The sequence below is a fragment of the Arvicola amphibius genome, chromosome 10 (assembly GCF_903992535.2).
Source record: "Arvicola amphibius chromosome 10, mArvAmp1.2, whole genome shotgun sequence".
In the NCBI taxonomy this organism is placed as follows: domain Eukaryota; kingdom Metazoa; phylum Chordata; class Mammalia; order Rodentia; family Cricetidae; genus Arvicola; species Arvicola amphibius.
The window spans coordinates 69,594,598-69,614,760 of NC_052056.1; the positions used below are offsets into that span (position 1 = coordinate 69,594,598).

Here is a 20,163-nt window from a genome sequence, read left to right on the forward strand (position 1 = left end):
AAACACTGTCAATTATTTCTCCATTTCCTTGTAACACCTAATGTTGCAAGTTTTAACTAGGAATGAGCAAAGAACATTCCACGGAATTTGTCTGGACAGTGGAGTGGGGTGTGTGCTAAAGCCACCTCTTCCAGAGGAGCCTGGAGTTTCAAGGAAGTAGACCAGAAATCAGAGTGAGTGTGTCAAGGAAACCTGATGAGCACCAGCCAGGACGGGAAACCAGAGGGAGCAATGTACCTAGGTAGCCAGTTCTATGTTGCAATCTCTCTATAAAAGGTGGCCTTTCCCTATCCCCACTACTCCATACGTCTCCCACCAATATAAGCTCCTGTGCATGGTAAAGATGGATCTCGCCATCCCATAGTTTACATTGCATTTCTTCGCCTTGGATCATTGCTAGATCCTACCATTGATTTTATCTGCTTGATGTTTAGGGCGCTTACTCTTAACAGTTGGCTTTATGTGTGTTCCTGAGGCTTTCCCTCTATGCTATGTATGCATGCCGCCTTCCTCTCCTTTCCAGAACCACGAGACAGGGTTAATGTTCCAAAGAGTTTGTTCTCTTATGTGCCTAATAGTCTCTATTGAGTCAAAAAAGTTCCCAGGATTAGGCGTGGTAGTTAGTAATTCTAGGTAAGACATTTAAGAAACATTAGCCTCCTGCTTAATCTTAGGGGAAAGCACTCAAGAAAGAACAGAATTCCCAGGGAAAATTAGAGCTATTGTGTGTGTGACGAATAAAGTAAAACAAAACAAGAAACAACAATATGATGAGAGAGAAAAGCCGGCAAGCTACCTGAAATTTGCAAATTCCTACACTGTCCCATAGACTACTGGTCCTTGCCAACTGAGAATCCGTTTCCACGGATGCCTTGCCCCCAGGAAACCCATTGGACAGGTACTCATATGCTCTTATGGGACTAGGCTGCACAGCTCTGGACAGATTGCCCTCCCTGTTTGCCTGCTAGATTCTCACTCTCTAAGGATAAACAAATGTCTCAGTCTTCTAAAATAATCTTTAACTTCTCCACAAGCCATGGCAATGTGAACCTCTGCAAAATAATCACAACATTGTTTCCTGGCTTCTATTTTCTTCCTTCAACATAACTCTGCCTTTCTACATATGCAAATATGGGACTTTCCATTCCTTCCTCTTAAATTTGGCCAATAGTGGATGTGCCTTCTGAGACTACGTCATGAAAGGAGACATCGCTTTTGTGGTAGGCATGCATTCTCTTGGAACACTAACAACTAGAACCTAGGTCACATGGAGAAGCCTTCTGAAGATGCCACTATCCGTTGTCCTGGGTGGGGGGGTTGCTAGCTAGCAGGCATCACTGACCAACAACAGTGTCAATGAGGGATTGTTCATCTGAGTTTTCCAATGGTTTCGAGTTCCTTAATGGAGAAACTTGGGTGTATGTAATAAGTGGGCTCATTGCTACTGGTGTCCTATTGAAAGGAAAATCTACTATGCTTGTAGTGAACCAGGGTCTGCATTGATTTTTCATGTCACTCTTTCCCCACTCTGTATTCCCATTTAAGTATAACTGTCTGATGCTCTGGCTCATACCTATAGCTCTTTCTTGTTTAATCAGTGTTGGGCACATCTTTCTTGCCTTTTGTTCTCTGGAGTTTCTTGTATAATTCTTCCTGCCCAAACTCTTTCTTCCTTCCTTCCTTCCTTCCTTCCTTCCTTCCTTCCTTCCTTCCTTCCTCCCTCCCTCCCTCCCTCCCTCCCTCCCCCCCTCCCTCCCTCCCTCTCTCTCTCTCTCTCTTCCTCCCTCCCTGTATCCCTCCCTCCCTCCCTCCCCCTCCATCCTTCCCTCCCTCCCTCCCACCCTCCCTCCCTCCCTCCCCCCCTGTCCCTCCCTCCCTCCTCCCTTCCTCCCTCCCTCCTCCTTCCTCCCTCCCTCCCTCCCTTCTTTCCTCTTTTTCTTAACATAATTTACTGTGGGATAATGCTCTTGTACACTGTAAAGATTTATCACTAATATTGGTTTAATAAAGCCCTGATTGGCCAGTAGCCAGTCAGGAAGTATAGATAGAGCAACCAGACTAAAAATATTCTGTGAAGATGAAAGGCAGAGACACAGTTGTCAGCCAGAAGCAGAAAAAGCAAAATGAGAATGCCTTCCTGAGAAAAGGTAACAAGTCACATGGCTAAACATAGATAAGAATTATGGGTTAATTTAAGTTGTAAGAGACAGTAATAAGCCTGAACAATAGGCCAAACAGTTTATAATTAATATAAGCCTTTGTGTGTTTCTTTGGGACTGAATGGCTGTGGGACTGGGTGGGACAGTAACTTCCATCTACAATAATTTGCTATTGATTCCTTGGAAATTTCACACCATGTACCCCAATCCCACTCATTTCCCAGTCCCTCCATATCTGTCCTTTACCCCCTTACCATCTCTTTCAAAAGAAAAAAATTTTAAAAATACATTAATTGAAAACAAGACAAACAAACAAAAAACAAAACAACAACAAAAAAGCCAACTTTGCTCCTCTACCTTTCCTGCCTCTCCATCTCCTCTTTGTTCTTAGTGGCACTGGGAGTTGCATGTGTGTCACACAGTGGACCCTTTTGTCCACTCAGGTTTACTTGCAAATGTTCATTGCAATGAGTTGTTGGTCTGGTTCAAAGTCTCTGGCGTCTGGTACACCATCAATACTGGACCCTCCCTGAGACTCCTCCCTGACATCCTGGATCTCCCTGGAGATCCTGCTGAAAATGACTCCACAGGACCAGCCCCTTCACATCCTCCGGCAGATAATAGATGGGGTAGATGCTGGGGTGTGTCAACTCAAAGCCCTGGATGTGGTTCTGGGTGGCAGCTGAATTGGTCAGTCTGGGTCACTGGGATTGCCCCCCTCAGGCAAGGGGTGGAGCCAGCTCTTTGACATCTATGCTGTCAGGGTCACCTCTCTCACTCCTGTGGTGAGGAGTTAGTCAGCTCTCCTGAGTGTTGAGCCAGCTCTTCTGTGAGGGGCAGGACCAGCTCTTCTGCTGTTGTGTCCAGAGAGGAGTGGGGCCAGCTCTCCCAGGACCTTTGAAGGGTGGTGCCAATTCAGTATGACCCTCAGATTTGTATGAACGTAGTAACATGAGCCATGGAGATGAACACAAACTCCAGTTGCAACTGGACCATATATAGCCCTGTGTTGGAGAGCAGTTTTGACAAGGATATCACTTACCAGGGTAGGGGAATGAGGATTAGAAAAACAAGTAAAGAGAATGAAGATGTGAGTAAAAATAATAAAACAGAAACATAGGATAGCACCAGGAGGGAGTTCCAGTGAGCACTAAAATCACCCTTGTTTACTTTTTTTTTTTTTTTTTTGGTTTTTTGAGACAGGGTTTGTCTGCAGCTTTTTTAGAGCCTGTCCTGGAACTAGCTCTTGTAGACCAGGTTGGCCTCGAACTCACAGAGATCTGCCTGCCTCTGCCTCCCGAGTGCTGGGATTAAAGGCGTGTGCCACCACTACCCGGCTTCCTTGTTTACTTTTAATTTGCCTAAAAACCCCATCCCCAAAAGGTAGGAGTAAGAGAAAAAAAAGTATTAACATGACACAAGGAAATAAACAGATCACTTGAAGAATTACGGGCTACATTCTTAGTTAATTGTTCTGCTGCCTGAACAAGTCAAGTAGCACTCACATCCTAGACGGAGCTGTTCTGTAGGCAAACCACTCCCTAGGTGGAACCCATAGTTATCTCCCTAAGGGAGTAGGAACTTAGTTGGATCCTTAGACTTTTGTTTGAGGTAGAAACAGATCTGCTTCTCAAAACTAGAAATAGCAGGTCGGGATATTTGCCACACCTGTTGCCAATAACTTTGGAGAACAGAACTCTCTGCTCTAAATTAAGGTGGGACTTTGTTTGAGGTAGAAACAGACAATAACTTTGAAGGAACAGAAGTGAGTTCCAACTCTCTGACCATCAGTCAAGATAGAATAGGCTAACATTTTTGGGCCTCCCCAGTCTTAGACACAGCCCTTGGCAGCAACTGAGGCCCGGAGGTCACCATGACCACCCAGATCAGTATGGCCAAGGCAGTAGTATGGTACCTGGACACTGACAGTCTCAGATGGCTGGCCACCAGATGGCTGGCCACACCCTGGGTATTCAATGGTAACAGGAGCCATGGACATCAACCCAGACCCTGGCTGCAGTAGGGCCAGACATGGGCCCAGCTGCAGCTTAGTCCTGGACATCAGCATGGCCCCAGGTGGCAGAACAGGCCACTCAGGTCAGTATGGCGCAGCAGCAGTGTGACTCTCAGAACCCAGCATGGGCACAGGTTGTGGCCCAGACTTTAGTCATCCTTGTGATCTTAGGCAGCAACATGGGCCACAGATATTAACACAGATCCCAGCTGGGGTAGGACCATGGACCCAGACAAGACCCTTGGCAGCAGCCTTGGCCTGGACATCACCATGGCACCCACACCAGCCTGTTCTCCACTACCATCACTCCATTCTTCCTCTTTCTTCAGCACATGGACCAGTCCCCTTCCCTTCTCTCCCATTTCTCCGTCATGTATTTGCTCATCATAATGGCACCTATCCGTCCAGCATCTTGCGGCCTGTGAGTGTCTTCAGCCAGCCCAGGCCAAGAGGCCTCTGGTGGGCCTGTGTGTGTCATCCACCCATAGGACCATGAGAAACCAGGAAGGTTTGCGGATGTCTTCAGCCTGCCTGGGCCATGAGAAACCAGGCAGATCTGTGGGTGCCTTCAATCTACCTGGGCCCCCCAACTTTCCTTATGTCAGGCTTGGGACTTTGAAACAAAAGCAGCTGTTATGGTAAATGAGTCCCCCCAAATCCCTGTTAGAAGTTTCATGCCTAACATGATGTGTTGACAACTGGGATGGTCAGGCTGCGAACACTCACATAGATTAATATTTTTATCTCAAAATTGGGTTTGTTGCTGAGAATGTACCTGATTTAAAAGGGAGATCTGCCTGTTCTACACTAGATGCTAGCTCCTTGACAATGCACTTCCCAGCCTCTACAATGGCGGAATACATGTTCTTTATTTATGACCATCCTGGTTTGCAGCATCCCCTTTATAGGAATAAAGCTGGACAAAGACAGCAATGTTTGCACTATGGGATCTAGAATCCATGGATCAGGAAATCCAAATTTACCAAGAAATATAGAAAAGTTGAAAAATTCATATCTTACACTTTCACCTTATTACAAAAATCCATCTGGCTTATCTTCGGGCAAGAGAGCATTTTTCAACTTCATAGACTCTGTCAGTTCCTGTGACAGATGATGTTGGGAATGAAGGACCGAACACATCTAGCCTCACTTGAAACAGAATCTGATCAGTTTGGGGCTTAGACCCCTCCTAGCTGCGTGTCTGCTACTTTCACAGCTAGAGCTAAGGGTTCATGGAAGATTCTAGTGGGGCTCTTGAGGGGTGGTGCCTGTCTCTGTAGCCCATGTCCAGGTGGTTTATTTGTTCACAGATAGACATGTAATTCTTTTGCTCAACAGTTTGGGATTTTTATCAGATGATGTTAAAAAAAATTAATTTTTTACATATTTTGTTTTTGCTGGGCAGAATCCAGTGTGGGTGTCCATTATCCCATTGATGGGAATATGTGGAGGAGAATAGCAAAGAACAAGATGGATAGAAAGGCATGGAATAAAGAAAATGAAATGAAACTTAGGTTGCTGGGAAAGATGATGCTTAGAGTCCCGGCACTGTGTGAAAATGTTCATGGGCTGTACATGGTGGCTTTAAGTGCTCCACCTTATAGTTCTTGACCAGTCTGCCTTGCATATTGCTAGTCGGTTGTTCCGAAAGTTTTATTTCAATTAAATAGTTAAGTTTCCCCAGCCCAATCACAGTTTCCTCTCCCTCCCTCCTCGTCTCAAAAGGCCAACACCAGGCACCAGGATTTGGGAATCCTGCACAGCAGAACTTTTCCTGACCTTCGTTCAGGTGACTGTTATGGCGGATTTTACACCTCTACAAAATATTCAGGTTCGTTCCTCAAAGTGCCTCTCCTTTCTGAAGGATATACTTCCCCACCCATCCTGTCATAATGGGTTTGGTGTGCTATTTCCCAGTGGATTCTGAGGGGAAGTCTGTCAGTCAGAGTTCTCTGAAGGTGCAGACCGTATAGAACACACACACACACACACACACACACACACACACACACACACACACACACACACAGGATTTTTGGATTGGCTCACACAATATGGTCTAGGTAGTCTAGCAATGGATGTCATATACGGGAAAGGTCAAGAATTCAGTAGCTGCTTAGTCTGTGAGGCAGATAGTTCAACAGTTCCACCCTAAAGCTGAAGTCCAGGAGCATTCCTTTCTGGAGACTTGCTGGTCTTCATGCTCTGTTGCGGTGATTTTCTGTTGTAATCTAACAAATAAAGCTTGCCTGAAGATCTGAGTATAGAACTAAGTCGCTAGTTAGCCATAGAGGCCAGGCAGTGGTGGCACACACCTTTAATCTCAGCACTTGGGAGACAGAGGCAGACAGATCTCTGTGAGCTCAAGGCCATCCTAATCTATGAGAGACTGAATCTGTCTAAAACAAAAACAGAGCTCACCCAAAGGTGATCCTAGCTAGCTCTTGGGAATCACACGCCTTTGATCCCAGCACTAGGGAGGTGGAGGCAGGAGTGATGTGGCTGGGTGGAGAGAGGACTGTAAGGTGGGAGGAGACAGGAGCTCAGATTCAGTCTGAGGATTTAGTCTGAGATGCAGAAGGATTCGTAAAGACAGGACTGCCCCCTTGGTCTGAACAGTTGTAGAGTTAAGAACTAGTGGATGGCAGTTCTGTTTCTCTGATCCTTCACCTTTCACCCTGTGACAGCTGACTCCGAGTTTTTATTATTAAGACCAATTAGAATTCATGCTGCACTCTGTTGGAATCCCAAAGAAACTGTTTCTAATATCAGTGAAGGAATGCAGCAGTCATAGACTTGATAAACTTGTCAACTAAAATGAAAGCAAGCAGGCAAAAAGCAATGTTCCCTTCTCCCATCCCTGGTGATGCAGGAGAATGAAAACATCTCTTGCATGCCAAGAGACTGGGACTTTTTTTTGCCGAACCTCACAGCCAGAGTTAATTATGTACCTGGAGATCCCTTAAGACCTACTACTGCTATCCTTCTGTATGCTCAGCCTGTTTGTTTAACCCGCCTTTAAAGAGAGCAATTTAACAACTAGCATAGTTGCCTTGTATCCCCATGTAATCAGCTTTCATAACCTAAGACAAAGCACAGCTGTAATCTAAAGTTATGTACTCTTCCAAGGTCATGGCTGAGAGTAGTGCAGGCATGTTCTAATCACTTGCCAAAAACAGCAAAAATAGAGATTAAAATCAATCATATAAAATCGACTGTAAATGTTGAATACAAGATACAGATATTACTTGATGAACAGAGATGCTTAGTATCTGGGCCAGTTGGAATCAGTGACTTAATCCCTTATAGAACGACCACCTATTTTTTTAAAGAAGCTTTCATTCCTTCCTCACATGATGTTTTCTGTGCTGTTTAATAAATTTATACCTAAGATCTTTGTTAGGGACATACAGACACAGACACAGACAGACGCAGGCAGGCACAGGGAGACACGGACAACACACAGATACAGACAGACACAGATAGACATGGATATAGACAGACATAGATACAGGCATGAACACAGACAGACACAGAGAGACACAGACAAAGACCAACATGGATACAAGACAGACACAGACAGACGCACAGATATGAACACGGGTACAGACAGACACAGACAGACATGGACATGTGATATAGGATCCCCTTCTGCATGCTGTGATTATGTGTTTCTATTATTGGTTGATGAATAAAGCTGTTCCAGCCAATGGTAAGGCAGAATATACCAAAGCAGGAAATCTGAACCGACATACCAAGAGAAAAAGAAGGAAGAGGAGGGCGGGGGTGGGGAGGAGAAGACACTATGTAGCTACCCAAGAAGAGAGAGACCAGCAGCAGCCTAAGAAGAAAGATGCCAGAATAGAGGTAAGGCCATGGCCATGTAGTGATACACAGATCAGTAGAAATGACTTAATTTATAAGAGAGAGCTAGCCAGTTAGAAGCCTAAGCCACTGGCCAAACAACTGATACTAAGCCCCAGAGTGGTTCTTTCATAAGCAGCGATGGGGACCCCGGGGGAGGAGAGAAACTAGTCCAGTGGGACCAGCAGGATGGAGAAGAGCCTTCCATCTACAGACATGGACACAGACACGGTCACAGGCAGACACAGACAGATATGGTCATGGACAAACAAAGAAACAGACATACATGGACATGCACAGACACAGATACAGATACAGACATATGCAGGCATAGAAAGATATGGGAGAGATTTGCAATATGACCTTCTATCAGGCACAGATTCAGACTCATATAACAGACAGATGTGGGACAGAAGACAGAACAGGGGACAGAGGAACAAAGTAGAGAATTCAGATCTGGGTTGTCTTAGTTAAATGACCTCACAGGGAAATGCTTTGATCTCCTTAATGTGACACCAGCACATTATTGGTGACTCAGAGTTTATCATTAATGTGTTCAAACCAACCACAAATTTTCTTTTATCTGGGCTGCCACTAAAATGTGGCACCCAGAGTTAGGGTGGGTCTTTCCACTTCAAATAATCTGAGCAAGCAAGTCCCTTACAGAAAGTACCCAGCAACTTGTATTTCAGTTGATTCCATACCTAGTCAGGATGACAACCATTATGAAGCCTCACAAGTCCACCCATTATCAGGTTGACACCCAATCACATCTCCTTAAATCATGTTTAATTTCCATAGAAAATGAAAGCAAGATCATAATTTTACCAAACATAACATCATAATTCCAAATACAACCACAGGCACAGTGTGTATTTTAGATAAAGTAGCAAAGTCCCTTGAGGAGTGTTTAGTCTTTGAATGTCTCATAACTTAAATGCTATAACACAGACTCTCAACACTTAACCACTGATATTATCTGTAATTGAAGCTACATATCACAATAGAGAAATATAGAAAAGAGAACACAACTCTCAGGTTAATATATGTGTCTATATGTAGAAACACAAAATAAGATAGAAACATTCGTGTGAATTAGTATCTTCATTTTTGCATCTGGTTACGTGACTTAAGCTGATATTTATATAACTATCTTCCTCTATCACCCATTCTGTATTTCCTCCACCCCTCAGCAAGCATCTCAGCAGGTCTTGGTTCTTGTCCTGGAGGGGTGACCTTACCTTCATCCCTGAAGTATCTGAGCACTTTGTCATCATGCTTGGAATGGGATGCTGTAAACCACCATTGACTTCAATCATAGAACATGGTAAGACCAAGAACTGCCCTAAAGGATCTCCTGTACTCCAGACTTAGTCTTCCTTACCTCTGCTTTGGAGAAGCAATCCAATTTTCCCACTTTAATCTAGACTAATCACTTCACCTAACATTGCTATTATTTTTACTTTAGTCTGTTGGCTTAAGGCCATTAGAAGCCAGAAGTAGCCAGGAGGAAGTCTTGGCTTCTAGTTCAATAGAATGCTAGTTCTAGGACAATAGAATATAAGGTCTAGTGACAGAAATTTCCCAAGTGGGTCACCATTTACCTGAGTTGGAACCATTTCCATTTCTATTCTTTGGTTCCTGATCCTGTAGATCCTCGCTACAGGAGATATATTATATGATTGTGAACTGGGCACTGCTTCTAAGCACATACCACTTTCTGGAGAGCCCTGCCCCAGCCATACAGCATACTATACTGTCACCTATTTGGTGTGGTAACTTCATCTTTAAAAGGCCATTCCATTGTTTTATCAAACTGTCTGCTTTAGGTGGGGAACTTTTTGGTTGCCAAGATAAAATACCATAACCAAAAACAACGTTAGAAAGAAATGGTTTAGCTTGTATTTCTAGAGGGATAAAATCCATCAATGGTGGAGAAGGCATGGCAACAGTCAGGGAGAGTGTAGAGGCAAGGGGAGCAGGTGGAAGATCACATTTTCATTTATACAGAGAGAGAGAGAGAGAGAGAGAGAGAGAGAGAGAGAGAGAACAAGAAATAGAGTAAGACTATATACCTTTAAAGCCCTCCCATGGTGACATATTTTTCCCAGAAAAACTGCATTTCTTAAAGCTTCCATAACATCCCAAACAGGGCTATCAACTAAGGACAAAGGATTTAAATACATGAGCCTACGAGAGACATCTCTCATCCAAATCAGCACAGGAAATAACTGGTGTCACTTTAAAATGAATGTTTGAAAAGCCAGCAAAGCTACCATGGGTTCCTTTTTCCAGACACCATGATGCCTGGGATTGTACCAGAGCAGAATCATAATTATTTCTGTGTATGATACCCAGTTGACCTAGCAGCATCAGAATACAGCCAAGGAAACTTAATGGAGTCCCTCAACTTTGAACCAACTGGGCTAGTTCAACGTGTCCCTTGCTTCCCACTCAGCTCCTGCCCATGATCCTTGCACAGAGCTTTCCTTTCTCCCTCCCTGATCTTTTGTTTACTTATTAACATCCATAAGTAGTACAACGACCCTTTCCTGGGCCTCTGCCTCAGTATATGTGATGGATGGCTTATGAGTGAGACATCTCCCATCATCTCAGGCATTTGAATACTTAGTCCCCAGTTGATAACACTATTTGAGAGGTTGACGAGGTGTGGACTTAATGAAGAAGTGAGTTACTTGGGGCGGGCTTTGGGAGTTAAAAGACTTGGGTTGTTTCTCATTCTCTCCCTGTTTCATGCTTGAGATTCAAGACGTGAGCTTTCAGTTTTCTCCTCTTGGTGCCACGCCTTTACATAGCCATTGTGTCTGGAACTGCAGGCCCAAGCAGCCTTCTTTTTTATAAGTTGCCTTGGTCATGGTACTTTATCACAGTAAGAAAAAACTAACATGGTGTAACTAGATAGATTGTGGCCACTCTCTTTTTTGTAAGGGTCCTCGAGCTCAAACTCAGGCCGTGTTTATCTAGGCAAGTGTTCTTCTACCACTGAGACATAGCCATAGACCACCAGACAGTCTGATTTTTTTTAATATAAATTAATTTAAATAAACATGTGAAAATCAAAAATCAGTTGAGGGTATTATATGATGTTTAGAGATACATGTAGACACTGTGTAATGTTAGAATTAAGACGAACATATCTATTTCCTCAAGAATTTATTACTTATTTATGGTGAGAATATTCAAAATAACTTTTCTAGTTTTTTGAAATAGCTAGTATAGCATCATTATCCTTAGTCATTACCCTTGAGTGCACATGCACACCAGAATGCTTCATTCTTGCCTAATCATTAAGTTATGATGATCCAACAGGGGCTGGAAGAAGGTAGGGAGAGCGAAAGTCCTGGAATATCAGTGGTGGTGGAATGTGGCTAGCTGCTGCTTGCTCTGGCGCCGCTCACTGATGAAAGGGTAATGTGGACAACGTGCCTTCTTCACTAGGCCCCACTATTGGATGCCTAAGAACTGTCCTAAGACTCCAAGGTCATTTCCACCTACAGAGTGGCTCATGGACCATGGTGAGCTGAGTGCTGTGGCCTGTGGGTGGAGAAGCCTTTCGAAATAATTTGAAAAGGGTCCACCAAGGACCTTCTAAGGTTCTTTGAATGTGGAGACAGGAAGGTATAACACCGCTTTTGTTTCCCTGGATTTCTTTAGAAATATCGCAAGCCATTAAGTCATTTAATTTCAACTTTTGGTACCCAGTGGGTTAGCAGATGCCCATCAGTAACAATGGCCGGCTGTGTGGGGACTCAGCCCAGCATGGAGCTGGTGGAGGGTGACTGTGTTCCCTGAAGAGCGTGTGCAGACATCTCGGGGGGAGGGCAGCTCCTGGACGATTCTGATTTATATATTTTCCTAGCTCTTCATTGCTTCGTCATGTTAGGTCCCACACTGATGTGTCTGTCGTGCGGTATTCTGACAATTAAACTCTAAATGATGAACATTTGCGAAAGCATTTATTACTTAGCATTCCATATAGGAGTACAAGAGTGGCCTATTTTGCTTGTGGGAGATGGGTGGAGAGTGCTATTTTATTAAGGCTAAAATTAGTTCATTGTAAAGAATATCACCCAGAGTGTTGAGGAGGAGGCTCTGAACCGTGAGTTGCCAGTAAACAATGCGCCCACATGGAGAGCTTCTGAATGGTGCAGCCCAGCGCCACACTGAGAAGACGGAGGTAGTAATTGCTACCTTGTTGTATAGTAATTGCTACACTCATTGTCTAGTCATTGCTATACCCATTGATGGTACCCCAGAAAGACTTTCCAGCGCAAAGGGCACTGTTGTATAGAAAGATGAACAAGACACTGTTCTCTGCTTAAAGGATGTCGTTCTAACTTAAGTGTGATCCTGTGCCTGTGGGGATTGCATCATCTGAGGGAAATGCAAAGCAAAGCAAAACAGATGAACCCTGGCAGTCCTCGTGGTCCCTTTGTCTTCCCTTCACTTTGGTCTGGGAACAATAGCATAGCATAGTGTGTCTCAGAGCTGGACCTTGGCACATAGCTCTAGGCCAGGCCAAATCTGCTCTCAGTTTTCTTCAGTTCCTGGGAATTCATGGGTCCTGCAGGCTGCCTGCTTTGTAACTGTTTTTAGGACAGTCCTCAGGGAGCCACCCAGCCCTGGGTTCCTTTGGGGAGTAGTTGCCCATTTCTAGGCCCCAGTTGTCCTGATTCACTATGGAGAGATTTGGGTTGGGTGTGGTGGTCCAAGCCTTTAGTCCCAGCACTCAGAAAAAAGAAACAGGTGAATCTCTCTGAGTTCTAGCCCAGTGTGGTTTACATAGTGAGTTCCAGGCCAGTCAAGGCTACATAGTGAGACCTTTTCAAAAAGGAAATAAATTAAAAAAAAAAAAAAGTAAAAAGAAAAAGGGAAGGAAAAGAGGGCCGGGGTGTGGGAATTTGAGTTGAGAACAATAGAAAAACCAGAAATCCGTGTTCTTCATGGCTTTATAACACAGCTTCATCCTTTCTGAGGTTGTGGGCACAACGCTAGAGGAAGATCACTTCTCTGCTCTAAAGGACACCCGAGGACACCCGGTGGCACTGCTCCAAACTCATCCCACATGGGAATGATATGGAGGCACGTGACAACTCTGGAACCCTGCGGCCCTGAGATCTCCCAGCCCCAGCAACCCTCTTTAGTTCTGCACACTTCTGCTGTCTCCAGGGTTCTGGGGAGCCGGAGCTTTCGTTAAAGAACTCACAACTGACGGACCACGGGCATCATGGAATCATCACAGCTTTCTGAGCAGAGCCCAGGTATAACATCACACCTACCGGGGTTCTCCCTGCCCAATACTGTCTCCCCTTTGGGGGGAAAATCACCTTTGCCTGGATTATGCAAGCGTAGAGTTAAGTCCCCTCTGGTCTCTAAAGAATTTAACTTGGGCATCAGGGAGCTGAGGTGTTCTGTTGCCTGCCCTGCAGCAGCTGAGGCAGTAGCAACCTGCAGCTTTGAAGGAAATAGCTCCCCAATCAGCAGCCTCAGCGAGCCTTGGGAGCAGGGCGTGGATGTTGCAGCTGTGTAGTCTGAATTGCCCTCATTGTGCTTTTCATGGTGTATTACATTACTTCTGTCTCACCAACTGGACCGAGAATTCTCCAGCGGAGGGCTAAGTGTCATTCCTGTCTTAATCACTCTGCCAGGAGCTTAATTACTCTTGCAACAATCAAAGGGATAGGTGTCATTTGGGAAGGCCTGGATCTGAACTGTGGATGAGCTTTTGGAGGTTATGTAAGCGTGTTTTCTGCTCTGTCTGGGCTAATGCACAGGTCAAGTAGCTCGTGTTTGGTCATAGGGCATCAACAGTGTGGGAGCATCAGGTCCCTTACCGCCATCCTGTTTCTCCAGGGCTCCCTAGGGTATTATGGTTGCCATAGCACACAGCTGGAGAGAGTGTGGAAGAGCAGTGGGGTGAACAGGGCCACCACATAGCCTTTGTCCCCTGGGGACCTCTGTCAGCCCCAGGTAGTTTGGGTTGGGGCTCACCACCTACTTGCTTTTTCCACCTGGTCAGTATTCCGACTCAGTCTGCCTCTGTGGTCTAGTTCAGAACCCTGGAACTCCCACCTGGGACTTTCTGGCTCCTGGTACCTGCCTGGCTGTCATAGCAACAGCTTCCAGGGTGACAAAGAGGGAGCTGGGTCTTGTGGGTGAGGCTTTTTGGACCACAGAGACTTGCATCCATCCACACTTTCTGTGCTCTTCCTCAGACAGCGCTCACATTTCCATCCAGGCCAGCGGGATCATGTCCACCAGCCTGACCACTTGCGAGTGGAAGAAGGTTTTCTATGAGAAAATGGAGGTGGCAAAGCCAGCAGACAGCTGGGAGCTCATCATAGACCCCAACCTCAAGCCTAACGAACTGGGCCCGGGCTGGAAGCAGTACCTGGAGCAGCATGCCTCAGGCAGGTGAGAGGCTGACGGGAGGGCTGTGTCTGCAGCACGTCCTCCTTGCTGGGGAGGGTCCACAGACTTTCCAAGTCTGCTCCGGCACTGGGTCTCACCATGTCAGCTCAGGTGACAAGCAGAGGATAGACAGCCACAGAGGCTTGGTATTTAACCACAGTTCTTCAGACTCCCCCGTTACTCAGAGCAAATTGTGTTCTGCATTTGAATATCAATTTTTTCATAAAAAAGATCAAGATTGGTAATTCTTCAGTGCCTTGAAAATTCAGGTGCTTGGTGTTATTGGAACGGAGAGGAGATGCTGTGTTGATTGCCAAGCTAGGAGTCGGGGGGGGGAGGTCTTGTGCTCTGGGCCTCCGGTGTCCGTCTGCTCAGTCAAATGCAACTGGACTTGAAGACAGAATAAGTTACTGAACACATGGTGCGTTTGAGAACTTGATTCCATAGCTCTGTGGACTTGGGCATACCCTCTTCTTTCTCGGTCTCCCAGTTTCCACACCTCAGTTCCTCTCAGCGTATCACTCAAACCCTTCCGACTCCACTCTGAATGGATGATGGAATTGCTGACCCCAGGCAGGGCTTCCCCTAAACTCTCTTTCTTTTTTATTCTTTTTTCTTTTTTTGATTTTTCGAGACAGGGTTTCTCTGTAGCTTTTTTTAGAGCCTGTCCTGGAACTAGCTCTTATAGATCAGGCTGGCCTCGAACTCACAGAGATCTGCCTGCCTATGCCTCCCGAGTGCTGGGATTAAAGGCGTGCGCCACCACCGCCTGGCTCTCTTTCTTTCTTTTCTTTTTTTTTTTTTGTCATTTTATGATGACTTTTCCCAAATGTATTCTATGTGTTTTTTAAATCATGCATCTTGATCCCATTCATTCCCCTGTCCTTTTCCACCTGCCCTTCAACCCTGAACTATTGCCTCTCCCCAAAATAAAACAAAATTTAAGAGAAAAAATGAAAAATCTTTTAAAAGGGAAAAGAATTAAAAATCTCATCACGGACACTGCAGTGTGACACCATGAGTCATGCTATAAACCTCTTTGCCCATGTGGCTTTACTTGCAAGTGTTCACTGCAAAGAGTCCTTGGTCTGGTTTGAAGTCTCTGGTTTCTCCTACATGATGGATGCTCGGTCCTCAGTGGAACTCTTCCTGGAAATCCTGCTGTTGCCCTGTACTGTGGAGATCCTGCAACTTTGAATCAGCGGGACAGGTTCCTCCACATGCTTCAGTAGGCCACAGATGGGGTGGATGTTGTGGTGGGCCACGTCATAACCCTGGGTCTAGGGCTGGGTAACTGTAGGGTTGGCCGGCTGGATGAGAAATGGGGACAGCTCTCCCATGTTTACAACTTTGGGGATGGCTCACTCACACCTACAATAACAAGGTTGCCTCTCCTACTCTTATGACCACAAGGCCAGTTCCCCCACCTGCTCCATGCACTGATGGGCATCAGGGGAGGGGACATGCGGCCACAGTCCATGTGGAGTAATGGGAATAGCTCTCCGATGCTCACAATTTGAGGGCTGGCTCACCGGTACCTGCACCAACCGTGTTGGCTCTATTGCGCTGTCCTGGTGAGATGCAGTGCTTGCTTTCCTGAGTGTTGCAGTTGGTGGGGGTCAGAGACAGTGCTCCCATGCTTATGACCACAGGGCCAGCTCTCCCACCTGCGTCAGACAATAGAGACTGTCCACTTTTTAAGTGTTCCTCACTTCCCACCATGCAGAGTGTCTCTTGCGGCTTTCTAAAGCCGACATCATTTCCCCTTCAGACTGATGCCTTGGAACTGGGGTCACAGTTTCCTGCTCACACGGCCTCCAACCCACCTTCAGGAGCGCTAGCCAGTCCTCCTCTTTGGTCATTTGGATTCATTTGAGACCCGCTGGTGACTATGTTGTGGAGGTGTGAACAGAACAAGGGTTGTCCATAGTGTATGGGTGTGAAGCCTCTTGGAGAGAGAACAGCATGAGGGTGGGAGCAGAAAGAGGCAGACTATGGGCGGGGACTGAGCATCTGGAGTCTTACCGCAGGCCATGCAAACCTGTATTGATGTAGGTCAGAGAGCAGAGAGTGACTGGTCTGTGTTGGAGCCTGTTATAGACACTGGGCACTGGGTGGTCCTCTACGTAGCTGTGTGTTCTCTAATTTCCTATGCTTCATTCTCATTGCTCCCATAATGCTCTCCCATGTCAGGTACTTCTGGAGATGTGGGGATTGGCTTGAGAGAGGGGCAATAATTCTGGATTGACTTATTGAAAAAGATATAGGAGACTGAAAACAGGAAGTGTTTGAACCTCATGGAGGACAATGTGCAGAAGGCTGGAAGAGGTAGGTGGGGCTTCCAGAGTTTAGGGACAGCTCCGAAGGCTCTTAGGTCTTCTTATCTGAGGGCTCAGTTCCAGCCACAGTCATTCTGTGCAAAGCCCTTTGGCTTTTAATCTTTCAGATGAATTAAAATCTCAGGCCCGACAGTGCAGGGATGGAGAAGAGAGGAAGCCTTCCAGTCCAGGACCAGCCTGATTCCCCTTCCCTTCCCTTTTCGTAGGAGCAGCGGGGCTGCGTCCCGCCACCCGCCTAGCTTTACCCAAAATAATTACACGGAAACTGTATTTATTTAAACACTGTCTGACCCATTAGTTTCAGCCTCTTATTGGCTAACTTTTCACATCTTGCTTTGACCCATATTTAGTAATCTATATAGCACCACGAGGTGGTCGCTTACTAGGAGAGATCTTAACCTGCGTCTGTCTTGGAGAGGAGAAGCATGGTGACTGCCTGAAGCGTCTCCTCAACTCTGTTTCCTTTTCCCCACAATTCTGTTCTGTCTACTCCGCCTACCTAATTTTCTGTCCTCTTATAAAGGTCCTAGACAGTTTCTTTATTAACCAATAAAATTAACACATAGACACTCCTCCATCACCTTTTGACTATGTCTTGGGTAGCGTATCATTCAATGCTCATGCTGTTGGTGGCTTCCAGGGCTCAGAGGCTGCTTTGCTGTCACTGCTATTCCACAGTGGCTGAATAGTGCTTAAAACACAGTTGGTGCTGGCTAGATTGATTGAGTTCTTCATCAGAGGTCCTTTGAAGCCTTTGTGCAGTGGATTTAGGAAGACCCAGCCACGAGGACAGAAACGGCCTGGTGAACATGAAAGCGCCTCTGAAGCTTTCGTGTACAGGGGCTTACAAGAGGACATTTCAGGGTCACAGGTGCCTCCCTGGAGTTAAGGAGTGCTCCATCACAGGCGTATAGGAGGAGCTGGGCTTGGCAGGTGAGCCCCAGGCCACCTCCCTCCAGCTGTCTGAGGCTGTGGCTCTAGGAGTCCAGATTAGACAAAGTGGGCTGCGTGAAGGTCGGGGTGGGTGTGGGTATGCGAGGGAACAGAGTCTACTTTTCCGGTCTCACACAGGATCGCTGCGGTGCCTAGGGATGACTCGTTACAGGCAGTGAAGGTGTAAGAACCAAACTTAGCATTCTCTCTGATCCTATTGCAAATCTATCCTGCTTTTCTGGCAAGCTTACTACAGTCCTACACTGTGCTAGGATCTTGTAAACCATCTCCTCAGAGCATGCCTTATTCAGGAGTCAGAGAGTGATGTTGCCGCCCCTTTTCAGATTGATGTCTGAGCACAAAGCCCAGCATGGACACCATCAGGCTGCAGGTAGCAGATGAGAAATGAGTTGCAGAGAAGGGGAGCCATACTTTCTTTGCAGGTTGACCAGACGCCACTCTGCAATAGGCTGGGAGGAGGGCAGACGCTGAAGGAGGGCCCACAGGAGGCAGCTTTCAGATGGCTCCAGTGCTAGGCTAAGGATGCTACTCGGGTCCCCCAGGGTGACCACTAGGAGTCGCTAATTACCTCCAGTGATAATGACCCCACAGGCGGATAAACATGTTCTTCCATTTTTAAGCCCCTAATGTGCTGGCCTTTTCTTTCCTGTGTTCCCCAGCTCTGACTGTCCATGAGAGTCTCACCTGCTCTATTCCTCCTTTCTTGGCTGCCAGGTTCCACTGCTCCTGGTGCTGGCACACCTGGCAGTCGGCTAATGTGGTCATCCTCTTCCATATGCACCTTGATCGAGCCCAGCGTGTTGGCTCGGTGCGCATGCGCGTGTTCAAGCAGCTGTGCTACCAGTGCGGCACCTCACGGCTGGACGAGTCCAGTATGCTGGAGGAGAACATCGAGGGCCTGGTGGATAACCTCATCACCAGCCTCCGTGAACAGTGCTACGATGAAGATGGTGGCCAATACCGCATCCACGTGGCCAGCAGACCGGACAGCGGGCTGCACCGCAGCGAGTTCTGCGAGGCCTGCCAGGAAGGCATCGTGCACTGGAAGCCCAGCGAGAAGCTGCTGGAGGAGGACGCTGCCTACACCGATGCCTCCAAGAGAAAAGGCCAGGCCGGTTTTGTCTACAACTTCTTCTCATTTCGCTGGTGTCTGTTTTGGGGTACTCTCTGCCTGGTTATTGTCTATCTGCAGTTCTTCCGAGGCCGTTCTGGCTTTCTTTAGGGAAGCTGGTTAGGAGGTGGGGAGAGGGAATGGTGGGGTTGAGACTGAGGACTCGGTCTCTTGATTCTGCTGCAAGTTTCAATCATCTGCACCCTGCTCACTCATCTACAAAACAAGGAAGCTGCCCTCAGAGATGCTCAGTGGTCCTTCTACTAATTTGACAGCAAGGACTGGAGGGAGGGAAAGGTAGGAATTTGGGGAGCTTGCTTGCGTGAGTCTGAAGTCTACAGGGCTGTCTTGTTCTCTTCATTTCTTACTCTGCAGCTGCCTCCAGCCCTTCTTTTGCTTTATGTGATGCTTAGATCTCCTCTTGATCCTGTCATACCCTCATGCTCACTTTCAGCTTTCTCTAGTCGTCCTGCATGGTTCCCCTTGGAGACAGTGGTGCCTGGTGCCTACCTTTCACTCAGTACACAGGGACAGTCACCTGGTTCTCCTGGGCATCTGGCTTCTAGTGCTGTGAAAGATTTCACTCCAGTGCTAGGTCTGGGATAAGCATGGAGGTGGGAGTGGTGGAAATGGGGAGGGGGTTGGATGGTTAATGGCACATGCCCCAATGGGTTAGCCATTGGCCATATGTGGCTGTTTCAATTTAAATTAATTAAAATGAAATACAAACTGTTCTTTAGTAGTTCTGAGCTCAGTTAGACTTTTACAGAACTTGTCCCCAAAGGGGCAATTGCTCAATGGCAGACAAGGGTGACTTCTAGGAAGAAGAACACCAAAGGTTTGGGTATCAAGAAATTCCCAGAGGGCTTCCATCCCCTGCTCAAGGCAACACTGAGCGACAGGACTGGATAAAGAGGCGCCAGCCTGCATCTCTTGCTAAAATGTGGTTTTTGTGTCTAGAAACAGACTGCCAAAATTCTGTCAAAGGGGATAGGTCATGCCTCAGATGATCAGGAAAGCTGGGGCATTTGGCCACTGCCTTAGAGGGAGGAAATTCTGCTGAAAAATGGATGCAGGGCAAGGAAGCTAGAATAGGCGAAGAGAGCAAGGCGGGGCGTTTCCGGAAGAAAAGCTTTTCCACCAACAAGTTTCTCTCAGAAAATAATGATTTCTTCATTTTCATGTTTAACTAGAGTGAGATTGCCCCCCGACTTGACCTCTGTCCTCTCCCGACCACGGCCATGTTTTCACCCTTTCAGGACTGAGGGAGTCGATTATATTTGCTTCCAA

The 20,163-nt window shown here is 46.5% G+C and overlaps 1 protein-coding gene across 1 annotated transcript; it reads left to right on the forward strand.

Moving 5' to 3' along the window:
• Positions 1 to 14,308: 14,308 nt before the first annotated feature.
• Positions 14,309 to 18,984, forward strand: Rtp2 (receptor transporter protein 2). Its single transcript, XM_038346885.1, has 2 exons — positions 14,309 to 14,472; positions 18,477 to 18,984. Exons 1-2 carry the CDS (start codon positions 14,309 to 14,311, stop codon positions 18,982 to 18,984), a joined length of 672 nt encoding a protein of 223 aa, XP_038202813.1.
• Positions 18,985 to 20,163: the final 1,179 nt, after the last annotated feature.

Coding starts and splice junctions, on each gene's coding strand:
- Rtp2 (XM_038346885.1), top strand. CDS start 14,309: ATGTCCACCAGCCTGACCACTTGCGAGTGGAAGAAGGTTTTCTATGAG. Junction 14,473..18,476: donor GAGCAGCATGCCTCAGGCAG/GTGAGAGGCTGA, acceptor CTTGGCTGCCAG/GTTCCACTGCTCCTGGTGCT.